This window comes from Lutjanus erythropterus, chromosome 24, assembly GCF_056507025.1.
Source record: "Lutjanus erythropterus isolate fLutEry1 chromosome 24, fLutEry1.hap2, whole genome shotgun sequence".
NCBI classification, from domain to species: Eukaryota; Metazoa; Chordata; class Actinopteri; order Lutjaniformes; family Lutjanidae; genus Lutjanus; species Lutjanus erythropterus.
In genome coordinates, this window is record NC_139340.1 from 16,072,610 (window position 1) to 16,089,317 (window position 16,708).

The 16,708-nt window shown below is 41.4% G+C and overlaps 2 protein-coding genes across 3 annotated transcripts; one reads left to right on the top strand and one right to left on the bottom strand.

Annotated features, from left to right (window-relative positions):
- The first annotated feature begins 753 nt into the window (after positions 1-753).
- On the top strand, positions 754-12,743 carry retreg2 (reticulophagy regulator family member 2). Its single transcript, XM_084713434.1, has 9 exons — positions 754-1,096; positions 2,620-2,723; positions 3,434-3,464; positions 3,844-3,973; positions 5,286-5,370; positions 6,503-6,640; positions 7,137-7,225; positions 7,660-7,795; positions 9,403-12,743. Exons 1-9 carry the CDS (start codon positions 843-845, stop codon positions 10,197-10,199), a joined length of 1,764 nt encoding a protein of 587 aa, XP_084569560.1. The 5' UTR covers positions 754-842; the 3' UTR covers positions 10,200-12,743.
- Position 12,744: 1 nt separating this feature from the next.
- mdh1b (malate dehydrogenase 1B, NAD (soluble)) lies at positions 12,745-16,607 on the bottom strand. 2 transcript variants are annotated; one of them, XM_084713436.1, is made up of 10 exons: positions 16,395-16,602; positions 15,727-15,839; positions 15,190-15,324; positions 14,963-15,105; positions 14,714-14,882; positions 14,296-14,647; positions 13,822-13,963; positions 13,297-13,472; positions 13,044-13,183; positions 12,745-12,892 (listed from the first exon to the last, which is right to left on the bottom strand). In XM_084713436.1, exons 1-10 carry the CDS (start codon positions 16,414-16,416, stop codon positions 12,836-12,838), a joined length of 1,449 nt encoding a protein of 482 aa, XP_084569562.1. In that variant the 5' UTR covers positions 16,417-16,602; the 3' UTR covers positions 12,745-12,835. The 2 variants fall into 2 exon arrangements, with proteins under 2 accessions (XP_084569562.1, XP_084569561.1); XM_084713435.1 differs by having other exon boundaries at positions 12,745-13,183; positions 16,395-16,607.
- Between the last annotated feature and the right edge of the window lie 101 nt (positions 16,608-16,708).

The following is a 16,708-nucleotide window of genomic DNA, read 5'->3' on the forward strand; positions in this document are numbered from 1 at the left end:
AAGTGTGCTCATATAGAAGAGTTGAAGAAATAATTATAAATGTTAAACATATAAAAAATGTATACAATATAAATGATCAATAACAGTAAAGTGTGAGAGTGGGAATGTGTGTTTGCGCAACATTTCATGCTTGCAGCAGCATCTTCGACCACATGGTGGTACACTTGGGCTTTAACCCCATTCTCTCTATACAGTAAACAAGGAAACACGTGACTATATATTTTTTTTCCTCATCCGTGACGGGCCTTGTGATCCGTCCGCCCATCTGTGTCATTGGTTCGTCAAGGCACCAGAAATATTTAAGGGTAAGGCCGGAAATTGACATTGCCTTCAAAATATATAAAGTTATAGAAAAAAGTAACTAAATTATTAATCACAATGTTATTATTACTTCAAAGTAAAATATAAATATAGTTATTCTTAATAATTATTATATTAAATGTAAATTTATTTGTAAAAAATTCTATAGATTTTGTGTTGGAGGCTGTAAACTTTAAACAGCATCATTATTTGTAACCTAATGGGTACTCTATGAATTTCTTGCCATAACAATCACTTTTTGTTTTGTTTTTAGCTACATTGGTTGTTCCATAATTTCAAATATTTTTATTTTTATTCCCCAGACAAAATTTATATATTCCATGAAAGACAAAAAACAAACAAAATAATATTTAAATATAAAAATAAATAAATACTAGAAAAGACATGTTCTGGTAATGGGGGCTTTTTTATTTTGAAAGTCCCAACCGGAAGCTTTATTTTTTTTAAACTCCGTCACACTTGACGCCGTTCTTTCCATATACCCCGTGATATCCAAAACAACATAACAAAGTGGGGGAAACATGGCGAGCGGAGAGGAGGCCAGAAGACGCCCCTCGGTTACCTCGTCTTCGGTCGGCCTGGAGGCTCTGTTCCCCGCGGGGACGTCGGAGCAGGCCTGCGGGGACGTAAACCCGGAGCTCGTCCGCCTGCGGGAGCGTCTTCAGGGCTGGCTATCGCAGTATGAGCCCCTGCTGCTGTGGGTGCAGAGGCTGCTGGTGTGGGAGAGGCCGTTGTACAGCATCTCTGTCGCCCTGACACTCAACACTTTATTCTGGTAAACGTCGAGACCGTGTTTTAATCACGTTTTCCACCTTTTTGACAGCTCTGTAAGGCTGCATTGAACACCATTAGCCCGCTGGCTAACGTCAGCGAGGCTATTACGAGTGAATGTCAAGATAAGTTAGCTAATCCCACGTCTTATGGTCGTGTCTAGAAGGGAACTCTTGATTTGTGAAACTCTCGCGAGATTTGTGCGCGGTGTTTCTCCATTTTGGTCATAACACAAACTAGCCCAATTATGATGCATATCATAACAACGTTATAGCTACTATATAGGTAGGTTTAGGGACTAAAAGCATGTAGTTACGGTTGGGGAGAAATAATGGTTTGGGTTATAATGATACCTCACGCGAGAGCTTAGACGGGGCTGGGGTTACCTTCTACTCACGATTCGTCTTTAGCTTAATGCTAACGTAGCTTGCAAGCCAGTTAAAACTTCATTTTCAGCAGGACGAATGTGGCGTCATGCACGAAACAGTACTAGAAACACATTATAGCGCCGAGATAATACACAACCGGTGTTATTATGAGTTGTTACTCTTGTTAGCTTTTGTTCAGCTTAATCCTAACGAACACTCATGTCATGCTGAGTTGCCCAGGCCTTGTTAACCAGCTGTCAGTAACAGACAACTAACACAGGTGCTGTGTACATGTATTTATTATTAAGTCTAATTTGGAGGCTAGTTTCACATTATTTGTATGTTTGTCAGAGGCTGATTGATATATTGGTTGCCCAGTATTATCAGGCTGATAGTATCAGAGCTACATCAGTCTGTATTTGTATTTGTAATTATTAAACATATCTGTGGCAGTTTATTGATTCAGTTAGGGATATTAAAGATTAATTGTGAAGCAGCTACTCAACGTTGGGAGTTAAAATGATTATAGATGTATTAATTAGTAATTAACTGATAGTCTGGATGTGTCAGTACCTGCACCTCATTTGACATTGTTTAGTTTGGTCGAGCTGAAAGAGGAAAACTTAAACTCAAAATGAGAAAAGAATGTGTGTCCTGGATATTATTAATTATTATTGATTAACTGATTATTGGATTGTTAGGTTAAGGAAAATGCACACAATTTGCAACCCTAGTTTCAGTGCACTGTATGATTTTGGGCAACAAAAAAGTATTTTTGAACTGTATCCTGCTTCCATTACATATCTTTGAGTTTTGAGAAATTCTGAGACAGTATTAGCATGAATAATGAATAAAAATACTTGGCACACGAAATATGAATAAGCACTTAGATCATTTTTTATTATAGCTGCTGTACTTTCGATGTGATCAAATGTTAGTATTGTTTTCTTTTTAAACGTGGTACTGATGAAGTACCAATACTGTATTTTACATGTTATATTCTGTTTGAAGAAGATCAGCCAATATACTGATATCAGATTTTTTTCCCTCCTTCATATTAGCAAAAATCCATTATCAGTTTTTGCCTGAATGTTTTTTTTGTGTTTTATGTGTTGAACATAAGCCAATTGCTATGCTGTTTATCTGTGTGTCTCCACAGGCTTTTGTCATCCACCTCCCTGCGGCCTCTCTTCCTGCTGAGTGTGTCCCTGCTGGGACTGATGCTGCTGGAGAGGTGGAAGCCTAAGTTGCCCATCATTACTGGTAAGCCCAGCAGGTTTTTATGTCACTTGAATCTGGTCCTCAGGCTTTGTCACTCATCGCCCGAGCAAAATGAGCCAATTAAATTCTATATTTGCTAAACACACAACCTCATATAATCCTGCTTAAAAAATCCAAACAATCCTTTTAAGATGTATTGTAATATAATTTAACTTAAACCAACACCATCCTGATGAGCAGGTTTGGTTTCCAGTACAGAAAGCAAATTGTTCAGCCGCTCATGTGATGCTTTCATGGGTTCATGGGTTTCTGTGACCAATACAGTGTCGCTGTTAATTAGCTGGCAGTTCTTGAATATTCAGCAAAGACTGTTCATGCTAAGTTTTCAAGTGTTATTTTTCCCGCAGTACTTTTTCATGGCGAGATGGGAAAACTAATAAAAATCAGCTTAATGTTATTAGTAGTATTCTTATTTTTTAGATAATATATATCACATTCTAATGAAGTGAAGGGTTTTCCATGAAGAGCAGGTGTAGGATTGTTTTTGGTTGATCAGATCTGGCACAATCCACTTTTTTTATGCTCTGAGGCCTGCAAGAACAAACATTTAAAGCAAAATTTGAAGAAGATCCTGTTCTTCCCTTTGAGGCTCTGTGTTAAACTTTAAAAACTTGTCATTTGATTTGCTTAATAAAACACATTTTTGGTTCCTGATCCGCTGATAATTGTGTGTTTTTTTTCTCCTGCTGCAGTTCAACACGCAGAGGATCAACCTGTGCAAAGGTGTGTAGTGTGTGCAGATCACTTGTAATATGCTTCACGTTACGAGCACTGTTCTTGTGTCTTCACATCCTGTAATAATTCAAAATACAAAATAAGAGCGTCTGGTTTAACAGTGTGAAGTCTGTGTTTGCTTGTAACATTTTCATCACGTCACACCATATCATCACAGCTAATTTGAGGCTCCCAGTGTGTTTTGTTTGTGTTCATCTGTGTGTCACTGTCATTACTTGAACATGGAATCCTACACCACCACTCTGTAGTCATCTAAGTACAGCCTGAAGCATTTTAACTACGGATTTCCTTTCTTTACAAGTGTTGATTTTGTCACTCTGTTCCCCTGTTTGTTTGTTTGTTTGTGTGTGTTCTTGTTTGCGCGCAGTGAAACGATGAGCGTGGAGCAGCGTCTGCTCAGCATCCCCGAGCTCAGCCACCACCTGGCTGAGAGCTACCTGACCTGCTGCCTGTACCTGCAGGAGATGCTGCAGTACAAACGACAGAACCACGGCAAGGTACGACACTTTTAACCACTGAAACGCAAAGAAAGGAAGGTCCAGGAATTTTTGTTTTGTTTGTGCATTTTCAAGTATCTTATTAGAAAAGCTTAATGGAAACAGCAAAATTTAAAAAGAAAAATCACAAAAAGTTTTTACCCTCACTTGAGAGTTAATGCTTTTAATGGAAGATGGAAACAGCTACATTTAACTCGCATGAATGATCAGCTGTTCCTGCTCCAGCAGTGTCTTCATCACTTCCTTCCTATAATCCGTCTTTGATCACAACAATCAGAAGTGTCATATTTCCATCCTGTCTTCCACATTGTCTTTCTGGCGTTCTTTTAATTATGTCACCCTGTTGCACCCTCTTCTTCTGCAGTTGTGTGATCATTTTCCAACTGCAGAATGGTCGCCACCTACTGCTTAGCTCGATAAAAAAACTGGTTCAAGGAATTTTTCAACAAAAAATGTAAAAATTCTCTGATTCCTGCTTCAGGATTTGTTCGAGCTGTTCGTAAACACATCAGGACATCAGATACCAACGCTGTGGGTTGGAGAACGTCCCAAGCACAGGAAAATAATGAGGAAAAAACAAGGAAATACAGACAGGATCTCTGCAGATACAGATACCATCACACACTTTTACTAGGTCATAAGTGATGAATGAAAGGGATTATGTAATTTTTAACCATTTTCTGACAGGCAAACAACTATTAATTGGTTAATTTAGAAGATAATCGACCAATCAATAGACAGAAAATAATTGTTAGCTGTGGCACTAGTCACATATTTCATGCAAGTTAAATGTTTGTCTTTTTGTTAAACACCCTAATTGCAAATTCATTCGTTAATCTACAGAAAATAAGTAGGAAGTGAATGAACCCATGTGGATGTCACTGACCTTTGAGAGTGCTTGCATCAAGGAGAATTATAATCATGTGCCCGGTTGAGATATCTGATCTGTCAATGTCTCAAATGTATCTGTGTAAAGCATTGGTTTATTTAGCCTGTTTACATTCAGGCTATCTGATGTCTTTATTTATAATCAGCCTTGTGCAGGTCGATGAAAGCAGATACAGCCAGATGCAGCATGTAAAAGTCAACAGTTTGGCTGAATAAACGACAAATGACATGCTTGTTTGGTTTACCAGCGGACTAAAAACTTAGTATCAAGTATGCAAACTGTCTGACCTCAGCAGAAGCTGCGTTTGCAAGAACTCATTCTCGTCTAGTTTACACAAACGCACCTGCAGAGGTGCAACTTTTTGCTCATCTTGCAGCTTAAAGGTGCAGTTGCTTAATTTTTCTTACTTTCTCTGCTTCCCAGTTCTGTGTGATGATGTGCAGCGGCTGTTTTGTGCTTGCCGTAGTGGGACATTATGTACCAGGAATCATGATCTCTTACATTATAGGTGAGTCACCTCGAGCCTAATTAACATAAACAAACTATGTGCTAAGCCCTGAGTTTCCAGCGGGGATTGTGTGCTTGTCATGACAAACAGACAGTGTGTGATAAGAAGCAGTAATAGCAGCCAGTGGAGTAGCTACATTTTTCTTTTGCTTTCTGCATTTAGTAATATCAGGAATTCTGTTGGTGTGGGTTTGGATTATTTGTTGTGGGGTTGAATGAAGTACAATACTATCAAAAGTCAGTGTATTATCTGCAGTAGATGGCAGTTAGAAGCAGAGAGGAGAAACTAACAAATCAAGGCCGCAGTAGACCAGCAACTCCTGTATTCTGTGAGGTAAAATAACCAATTCGTTAAAGAGTCTGGTTGCTTTGTGGTGAGCGATATTTGGCTTATATAACGGCGGTTTATAGTGGAAAACTCTTATAGTGATTATGTGTGCCCTGATAAGCAAACCAAATTGTTTTGTTCATCTTTATTTCTCATGCTGATTACCATCTAGTTGACATTTGCACATTTATTACATGAATATAAAGTAGTGAAACGGAGAGCCCCGCTATTTCGCCTCATCGGAGCCCACGCAGAAGGACATTATCAATCCTCTGAGGTGCTTCCCTGTGCATATTTGTTTCTCATTGTTTGAGAAGACTACAGACGGTCTGAGGAACAACAGGGTTAGCTGCTGCAGCTCGTTGGCTAATTTTTTTGCAATGTGTCATAAGCTCCAAGGAGAGAATGTTTTTTATTGAGAGAAAATTACTTTTTCCTGTCACGATTTCGATGTGCATGCAGCAGCAACAGCTTCAGCACCAGCTGGAGACAGATGGGTTACCTTGAGGCAAAGTACAGTTCAGTATCCAGAGAGTAAAGTAAAAGAAATAGAATTCCCTTATTTTAAATTATAATCAGGATATTCTGTCCCAAGCCTTTTGATTCATAGAAGCAGGGATCACTCATTGATTTCCACTGTATTCTGAATATACGTGCACTTACACTGATACTGGTTTAAAATGTATCTCCTTGTTCCTCATTCATATATATCACATAACTTGATCCTCAGTACTTTTTTGCAGCATCTTGCCTTGATCCTCATGCAGAATAAGGGGAATCTAAAGTCGTCTGTGTTTCTGTTCAGTCCTGAGCGTGCTGCTGTGGCCGCTGGTGGTGTACCACGAGCTGATCCAGAGGATGTACACGGGGCTGGAGCCGATCCTGATGAAACTGGACTACAGCATGAAGGGCGACACCGAGCACCGCAAGCACGACAAGAGGAGTGAGTGCTAATGTGACACCTGCAGGCTATGGACATCAGCCTGACTCGTGTGCATTACGTCACATTAAAACCTGCCGGTTATTAAAACACACTAGTGCTTGTAACATTAGTTTATCACACGAGAAGGAAGTGCCTCACAAGGAGCTTTGAATTAATTTAGATCACATTTCTTTTCACTCTTACTGACATAAAAACATGCAAACAGAAAACATCTCCCTCAGCATTTAAAGCAAATTTTTGACAGCTAAAATTAGCATATAACTAACATCACAGATAAACCTATCTGGCGCTAACATTAGCTGTTAACGTAGCGCTACTCTTTCCAAATTTGGTCCCTTCTGGCTCAAAGAAACTAAGATTGCAACAGCCAAATTGCCAAGCTCTAAATAAATAAAACCATTCTGCCTTTGAATCAGTTCTTACAGTCTTTTTGTCGCTTCTGTGCCTTCTTGTGCAGTTCTTATTTATTCCCTTCTCCTGTGTGTGTTTTTAACAGAGGTGAAGAAGGAGATGGAAGAAGGGGACGAGCCGAGAGCTGAAACGGAGAGCGAGAGCGAGGAGGAGCTGTCCTGCTTCGCCCCGACGGTACGGAAACACACCTGAAAACTTAACTCGCATTACCCCGACATATAGGGTAGAGCGTGCACAGCATAGGACCAACAGAGGAAGCAGAGTGTGTGTTGGCTTTATTTTTCTAGCCGGAGTGAGAGTGGAGCTTTGCATTGTGGTAGTAAATTACCTCAGGGTATATGCATCAAGTACGGCCGCATTCCATTAGTGCAGCTTTAGGATGGACACAGTTCCATTCAGTACATGACAATGTTGATGTCATGTCAGGCATCAGTCACTATGCTGTATGTATGGAATGAAGTAAGACCTGCAGAGTGTAATGTATACAGTTTAAAGGTAAAGGACGGTAACTTATTTGGCTGGTTAAGTCTCACTTATATTCATCCTGTCTTCATTCATGATACAGTAGTGTTTTAGCAGTGGTATGACGCTCTGGTTTTGTCGGTCAGGTGGATGTGAAGACCACAGCTCTGGCGATGGCCATCACAGACTCGGAGCTGTCGGACGAGGAGGCGTCCATCTTGGAGAGCGGAGGCTTCTCGGTGTCCAGAGCCACCACTCCTCAACTCACCGACTTCTCTGAAGGTAAACGATCGCTCTCATCAACGTCACGCTTCAGTTTATGTCTGTGCAGAAGTAGCTTTCACGCCTCTGCTGCAGTTAACGGTCCACTCTTGTGAACACAGAACGCCTGAAGGGAAGTTCTTAAAATTTGGCACAAATGTCCACCTGAACTCAAGCATGAACTGACCAGATTTTGGGTCAGTGGAGTAGACCGTGACCTCACGAAAGACATTTTTGGCCATAACTTAAGAATTTAAAATTACACATGAACGTCTAATATGATAAAAAAAAATATTTATTTACACATGTGCATGTCTGCACCCAGGAAAGATGAGTGTATTTCTGTCATAGGTGATGCATGTGTCAGCAATTAGGTCTGAAAAAACATATTAAAAGAGCAAAAAGATGAGGTGATGATGTTTTATATCGAAAACGTCAAAGGTCAGCTTCACCGTGACATGATAGTGTTCTGCAAAAACAATTTTCTGGTTATTATTCAATGCTGTAACTCAGGAACAGAGGGGCAGATTGTGGCCATAGTTTCATCAGATACTGTCTGTCCTGTAACTGTGCTGATTGTGTAGCTCGTCTGCTGGTGCGTTCAATGGAATTCGTAGCTTGTTTTCAGGCTGTAACCTTCTGTCAGAATCAGATTTACTGGCCAAACGTGAACACACAGAAGGAATTTGACACCCTCTCGGTGAACTTAAACGCTGACAGACGCACTGTATAGCACCGCGAGCTCATTAAGCCTCGCTGATATTGAACGTCAGCTGATTGCTGTTGCACCATGGGATGAAACTCTCTATCAGTCCGCTGCATTCGTCTGTGAAAATAGTTTCTAAGCAAAGACAGAATGTTCTTAATAGTATGTTATGAGTTATGTCTGGACAGACATGGATGTAAAGCTGCAACTTGACTGGTCAGCAGAGGCAAACAACTGCAATGCTAGTTATTTGCTTGGGAGGGAGGTCAAATGCTCAGGTCAGTTCAGCTCTGGAGCCAGTAGGAATTCAAAACACGGTGTTCTTATATTTAGTCAACAGCAGGCCCACAAGGAATCTGCGCTGCAGAATTCGGTGACGTTCATGCAGATTTTGTGTGTTTTAATGCAAAACCCAAAAGAGGTTCTGCTGGTGAAAAGGATGGAATTTGATTTGAATAATTTGCAGGTCTGCATGAGTCTGGAAAAATTAAGAGTGTGGAAAAATATTTGTGTTTCCAGACCGTTGCCCCTATTTTGTTTTCTAAAATACAAAATTCAGATTTTCTAAAAATAAATGGATCATATAAGCAGAGTGCTTTTCAGGGGAAATGCAGCAGGCAGTGTCTATGCGCAGCATTTCAGATAATAAAAATATTAAGCTTGTCTGAACATTAATGAGTTAGGCAGTGATGTAGTTTTCAGAAAAGTAAACAGATCATCTTTCCTGCATGAGGAAACCAAACCTTTGTAGAGAAGGCAGTTATCTCTACAGCAACAACATATAAATGGATGGATAAATAGGACTTCAGGCCAGGGGAAGAACTGTCCCTTTAAATTCACAGACAGCTTGGTTTGTGTATTTGGCTTAGATATGTGAGTCAGTTGAGTCGGATTTATTTCTGCTGTCTCATCTCTGGTACAGATCTGGACCAGCAGAGTTTACACAGTGACCCAGAGGAGTCCTACCTGCGGGATCTCCCAGAGTTCCCCTCTGTCGAGGAGTTCCCGTCCATCGAGCACAACCTGCTCCACTTCCCCCTGCGAGGTCCGGGACAGGCTGACGGAGCCCAGGCCGGAGCTCAGTCAGAGGGGGAGCCGCTGAGCCCCGCCAGCCTGCTCATCCAGCACCTCGCGTCTCCGCTCCACTTCGTGAACACGCACTTCAATGGACACGGACGACCACCCGGAGGAGAGGAGGGAACGTTGCCCGTGCGGGCGGCTGCAGGAGAAGAGGCGGGGAGGCGAGGCGGAGAGGGGGAGAAGGAGGGCGCGGCAGACCAGGGTGCGCAGCGCTCCCTGGAGGCGCTGAGCGAGGAGATAGTGAGCACGGCCATCTCCACCGTGGTGCAGAACACTCTGTCAGCCCTGCTGCGATCCAGCGAGGCCAGCGAGGACCCCTCTTTGGCCGAGTTCCTCCCCACCGAGACCCCGCCGTGCGCGATGGAGACCTCCGCCCAACCCGCCGACACCACTGCTAACACTACAGTCGCTACATTAGGGCCACTGGAGGCTGACGAGGACCTGGACGAGGCGATTACGAGAGAAAGCGAGGAGATGCCCGACGACACACTAGTTCCCACCGAGGAAGAGGACTTTGAGCTTCTGGACCAAAGCGAACTGGAGCTGGTGGACGAGGGGCTGGAGCTCAGCTCTGACAGACAGGCGGTGGGAGGAGCCTCAGAGACACCTCCATCTCCTCAGCATCAACCACAGTCATAGCTTCCCTGTTGCCTCTCCCCCTGCCCCCCACCTCCCAACTGTTTTGTTTTTATTTGTACGTTAGAACTACATTATATCCATACATACTGCTATATACAAACATTTATCAGAGAGTGTGACGTTTGATTCTGTTGGCTGGTGATCGTGTGGCAGAAGGTTGAGATTACTCGGTGCGTTTTGCTTTCATAGCCGCTCATCGTTACAAGGGTCTGTGCAGCCTTGGTCGGTATGTGACTCGTTTCTAGTCCAGGACATCACTTTTTCAGCTATTATCACGTGGCATTCACACCTTAAAGGGATAGTCTGGTTTATTTGAAGTGTGGTTGTATGATGCACTTTGCCGTAGTCAGTTTATTACCTGCAGTGGATTGCAGTCAGAACGCCCTCGGTTTGGAGAAGCAGCAGGAGCACAGGTGTCGGACGCTAAGCAAAGAACTGCTGCAGCAGAAAAATTTATTTTAAACACCTAAATAATTCATATCAGTTTAAGTTTACCTCACATATTATAATAAAAAAAACTTGAAAATTAGCAAAAACTAAACTGATGTTTTAAGCAGGAAAAGTTAAATACAGTCCACAGCAGTATTTCTGGTTTCCTCTTTGCTTCCTCAAACTGCGGGTGTGCCTTATGTCATCTACTGTAGGTAATACACTGACCATCTATAAGTATCTCATGCAGCCCCACATCAAATAATCCAGACTGTCCCTTTAAATACACAGAATACGGTAGAGGTTTTTCTTGTGGTGTTATTCTACCTGCAGGCCTGTCAGTGTCAGGTCTGGCTTGGGTTCACAGTTACGGAGACGACATAATTCTCATTATTTCAAAACATTTTATGTCTGGTTTTGCTCGATCATCAATTCACTTGCCGAAATGGCGAGCAGATTTCTCGCTGCGGAGTGAAAAATCTGCCCACGTTCAGTCTCATGCCTTGACGCTCCACCCGGGCCGACCCTTCCACCTTGTTTTCGTTCAGGAGCAGATGTTTATGTAGATGGTGTTATGAAGAGTTGATATGTTGGATTATATAACTATTAATATATGCTATAAATTATTTAATTTAACGGTCAGTCGGTGAAATTTTGTTGAGCTGGGTGGGGGGGAAGTAAAGGTAAATCAAATCCCTTCAGTTAATGATTGTATGATAATTGTTTTAATGATGACACCGTGGGGTTTGAAATGTATTCCCAGAGTTAGACTTAGTAAAAGTATTAGTATTATCCTTCACTTTATCCTTTAATTTCCGAGGTCTCCAAGGTTCGGACACTCAGTCATTAGTGGTCTTTCACTTGTTGCCTGGAAATGGAAATCTTTGACATTGTTGGATGTTGACAAGTCGTAGATCTTTACCCATACACATAAGTGACTTTGACGTGGCGAGATAAAAGAAACGTTCCCGAATTTCTGCCTCATTTCTACTCATTTGTGAATAGAGTTTGATTTCACACGTTCGTGCGTAATTGGATTTATTCCCGATCTTTGGCTTCTTGTGAGACATGCCCAAACTGTTTGTACATGTATAGTCATCACTGGGATGTGTATATTTACCAAATAACCTCCTTTGTGCCACGACAAGTCCATGCATGCCATGCATCACGCATGTATTTACCATGATCAATATTTGAGGTAAATTTTCAAAAGAGTGTTACTTTACTGAAGCAGATTTGTTTTGGGTTTTTTTCAGTTTTATTTCTTTGGAGGGACGTAGTTGTATCTGGCCGCTGCTGGGGGATTTGTGGAAAACTGTTGACATGGCAAAAAGAAATCTAGCACTCTGCTCGACTGTACAAAGAGGCCGGTTCTTGCTTTTGTAAACCACTCAGCATCCAAATCTCAGGGGTGGGTTGTACAAATTGAATATAGCATTGCAGAATCTGTGTCCATTTCCCGACTTGTCGTAGTGCACTGTATTTGTACTAACCTTTCCTTCTTTTTCAGTCGATGCCTCCTTGTGTATAGTGTAGAAATGCTATAAAAAAAAAACAGACCGTGTATATTCTGCATGTAAAAACAGCACTCTGTTCAAGTTCTCCTTGTCAGCTGACAAAGTTCTGCACAATTTGTGAGTTAAAAAAAAAAAAAAGTCGATTTGAATGTTTCAGGTTAAAAGAGCCCATTAAATTCAGTTTGTTTAATATTTAATTACCAACCAGGGGAATACAAGTTTTGATGTGTCCTCATTTTTAAGACTACCCGACTGTAAATGGAAATGGGTGGCAACAAAGCGATAACATCAGACATACAGAAGGATATTAACAGACTAGTTTGTGTATGGTAGTAGTGTGTTATATGCTTAAACTATTGCTTCTTGAACTATAAAAAAGGCACTTACTGAACTGTACAATTTTAAAAAAGGAATATATTTTCTAATTTCTCCTTTTTCCATAAAGTACTCAGTTTGATCTTTTACATCTAAAAATATACCGGCTATGGATGAGTTTTCACAAAGCGGAAAAAAAAGATGTGTTGTCATGAAACTGGTAAAATAAAACTGCAACTCCACATGTGAAAGTTGAGAGAATAAAAGAACAAACTGAAACAAACTTGAGATGTGGTACTGAAGTTTATCTTTTGACAGTTGTTAATATGCAAGAGATTTCTTCTACATTAACAAAACAAAAGTTTTTAATGCCTATCATCTGTCTTCTTCTTTCGTAACAGTCCTGCAATGTTCTGATCCAAGTTCTTTTTCCTGTCAGAGAAAAACAACTGTAAGTACTTGTGAAGCATTTTTGAAAAGATGTTTTAGTGGTAACAACTACAGGAGGGGGTGAGTCGATACTACTCAGAATATTGCAATAATATTGTATCATGACCACGTGACTTTTTGTGACCTGACGTACCTGTTTCAGTTCACCTGCACAGAGCAGAAGTTTCTCCTTCAGCTCTTCTCCAACAGTCACATCAGACAGAACGGACCATTTACCGTCTGCGAAGGTGACTGGAACTGAGACGACGATGCCATCTGGGAGACCGAAGTGTCCTGCAAAGACACCAGCTGGATCAGTCAAATTCACAGCTTTAATATGCAGCCCTCATTTATTTAAAATGTCTGAGATTGTGTTTGTCACACGTTCAGCTTGGCTGTGGCTTCACCTGGGCAAAGTACACCCATAGAGAAGACCTCATCTGGAGCGCAAATGCCGGTCCAAGCCCTTAGGACGGTGAGGATCCCGTTGGCGGCCGACATGGCAGCTGCCCGGCAGGTCTTTGAAGCCACAGCTGCACGCTGACAGCATACCAAGTCTTGAAAGTCTGTTTCCAACCATTTCCTGGAAGAGAGAAGGAGATTATTGGCTTTTTGGCGCATCCCGACACAGGATGTTTCTGATGAGAGCAGTCAGACAGACTGCTGGGTCACATTGTGCAATCAACATTGGCACAGAGGGAAGTCACAGCAGGGTATCGTTTGGTCGGCAGTTTTGTAATTTGATGGTAGGCGAGCGCCAGACTTATCATGTTTTGTTTGTTTAGCCTGCCAAAGAGCCATATGGGCGGAGTTAACCAGTAAATGCATGCAATAAAGTAAATACAATTAGATAAGCCATTATTAATCTACTGTTTGAAACACATTAACACCTACATTTCTGAGCCAGATGTCTGAAGCATTTTATTACAAACCTTTCATGGAGAACCTTTTGGACCAGCTGGGAGAAGAAAGGAGGCCCTTTGATTGCACCATCATAGTTGAAAACTTTCGCCCTCTGCAGGTCAATGTAGAAACTACCACTGATGTTTCCCCACACGATGACATTTGTAACATCTAGAGCAGAGGATGAGGGAGAAATTACTCATCTTGACATTTCTGCTAATGTGATGAAAACAAAAAAGATCCTGTAAGACATTATAGAGAGAAAAGTTAGTATCTCAAAATCAAAGTTAGTATTTTAAGATGACACAATGTTACATTACTGGCTAAACAGTTAACAAAAAGCAAGAGAATTAGATTTAATTCAGAGAGTAAAAACTAAACAGTTTAAAATTGAACCTCTTAATTTTAAGATTAAGTTTAAAAGTTTGGTACAACATAATTTAAAGTTAACCAGGTTCAAAAAATAGTCCACCAACCAGGCTGAGTGATTTTATATTAGCTACCTGAAGTCTTCACTTTCAGCTTCTTTGCAATGATGGCTCTGGCTTCGTTCTCCAGCTGAGTTGCCATGGCGACAAACCGGCGGCTGTCGACGGAGCGCGCGTTGTCCAAAACAACGGAGCACCTCAGGTTGACAAACGAGTCAGCGGACACGATCGCAGTCACCTCCTTCTTGGCCCTGGTGTCAATCAGTTGTCCGTACTCTCTGTACCTGTGTGAGATCTCCTTCACCTTTTGCTTCTTCTGCTCCTCCTCCTCATCCTCGCTCTCTCTATCGTCAGACCACCACTCATCCAGCAGCAGGATGACATCTGCTTCTTGGAATGCCTGTTCCAGGTCGGTGTGAATGGTCACCTGTGGATAAATACAGTTAGATGACTATTTTCCTTCTCTTGTGGTTAAAAATGAAAAATGCTATACTTGATGGAGTAGATGGAGCCCCAGGTCCTCTGTCTCCATCCTCAGCCGCTGCAAATCCTCCTCATTCCCATCCAGGTCTAGCAGGTGGAGGCTGATTGAAGAAACGTTGGGGAACACGTCAGCAGAGAGCAGATTTGGGATCAGGAAGTGGCAGGTTGGGCTGAGAGCGCTGCAAAGATATGGAAAAATGCAATGCACTTCTACAAATTCTTATTCTTCTTTGGTTTCCAGTTTTTCAGACGAGCCCACCTGCTGATCCAGATGTGAAGGGGTTTGATGAGACTGCTGCAACACTGCTCCTCCACAATAAAGTTCATCTTAGTTTCCAGATTCTCTGCTGCAACACTCAGCATGACATCTGTAGGCATGTCTGATGTGATGTTGTAGTAGTCCTACACAACCAAAAAAATAAATAAGCAGGTCTAGAAGTTTGAGTGTGGAAGTGATTTAGTCAAGAGGACCTCATGTATGCATACCTGACAGTGCTCTAGGAACTCACTGAAGCCCCCTAAGATCATCCCTTTCCCTCCTTGGTCCACCAGTTCCCTCCAAACCAAAGGGGACTGCTCGTGTTTCCAGCCATTTCTCTTGCAAGTGGCCTCCAGCCAGTCCTGTCAGAGAGCAGGGAGAGGTCGCACTGAGGTGACAAATAAGTAACCGGGGATGGATTACTGAACGGACTACTGGACACAAGCCCAGGCGGCCTGCAAGGGCTTTTCCTGCAAATCATCATTCAAAGAGACACAAAATGACTGCAAAGAGACAAATTACCAAATAAAACAAAGACAGAAAATGACTAGAAAGAGATGCAAAAGACTGCAAACAGGGAAAACTAGCACGAAGACACAAAACTACACTGCCACTGTGTATTGCTCTTGGGAGAGATGATGAGGCCTTTCACATGTCTGTGTTCAGGGACAGATTGTCTTATAATCCATCCATGTAAGTGACATAATATACTTAGGATATGTATATATAATAATATAATAAATATTTTTAAAATAGAATATTACCTGCCATTTATCTGGGAGGATGGAGATCTTATGGATCCTGAAGTCAGGCAGAGATTTCTGCAGACTGTCTGCTAACAGCTCAGCTTTGGCATAAAGCGGACAGTCTGTTCTGCCTGTAGAAGATGAAACAGGTGTGGAAGAAGCATCCAGATACTTAACTGTAGTAAAATAGTACTGTAAAAATACTCTGTGCCAAATAAAGGCCCTGCATCTTAAAATCTACTTATGTAAAAGTACACAGGTTTGAACACACCTGTGAGGGTCTGTGAGGCTTTTAATTTACAACAATGCCTATATTTTATATTTAAAATCAAAGTATCTTGTATTTATAGCAGTTAAATAAATGTAGTCAAGTAAAAAGTACATTTTTCCCTCTGAAATGTAGTAGAGTAGAAGTATAAAGTGTCATAAAAGTGAAATAAACCTTTTTCACTGCAGCCATTTTGACATGGAACAGTTTGGTAAAACTTAATTACCTTAATTAGTATCATTGGTAACACCTGTGTTTACCCTGCTGTTTCATATCAGAATTGTACCTAGGTACAGTTACAGTACTTGAAAAACGTACTTTGTTGCATTTCACCACTGGGTTGAAATGATAGAAATCAGAAATATGATATTTTGATAGTTAATACAATTAAAGATAAAAAAGTAAACTCAAACTTTACCAGCAAGCACAAATTTTGCCATTCTATCCTGGGCAAGCGGCGTTGGTTGCTTGGAAACCGGGGGTGTTGCGCTTATTTCGGTCCGTGTAGAAAACACCACAAAAAAACATATCCGAACGTGTAATGAAGACTGTGAGACCTATCATTTAAATGTAAGTACCTGGTTTTATTAACCGTCATAAATGTTGTTCGTGAGACGTTTTATATTCGCAATAAACGCTATTTATTATATTTTGATAGCACTTGCTGTGCTGAATTGACAGGGGGGTTAAATATGGCGGCGCACACAGCACGAAGCAGCGCATGCATGAGGC

Excerpts from the sequence above, each read along its gene's own strand:
- mdh1b (XM_084713435.1), bottom strand. The coding sequence starts at position 16,416 with ATGGCAAAATTTGTGCTTGCTG. Across the intron at positions 15,106-15,189 it reads AGTTCCTAGAGCACTGTCAG|GACTACTACAACATCACATC; the intron begins GTATGCATACAT and ends TTGGTTGTGTAG. Across the intron at positions 14,648-14,713 it reads GGCTCCATCTACTCCATCAA|GTGACCATTCACACCGACCT; the intron begins GTATAGCATTTT and ends ATTTATCCACAG.
- retreg2 (XM_084713434.1), top strand. The coding sequence starts at position 843 with ATGGCGAGCGGAGAGGAGGCCAGAAGACGCCCCTCGGTTACCTCGTCT. Across the intron at positions 6,641-7,136 it reads CCGCAAGCACGACAAGAGGA|AGGTGAAGAAGGAGATGGAA; the intron begins GTGAGTGCTAAT and ends TGTTTTTAACAG. Across the intron at positions 7,226-7,659 it reads TGTCCTGCTTCGCCCCGACG|GTGGATGTGAAGACCACAGC; the intron begins GTACGGAAACAC and ends TTTGTCGGTCAG.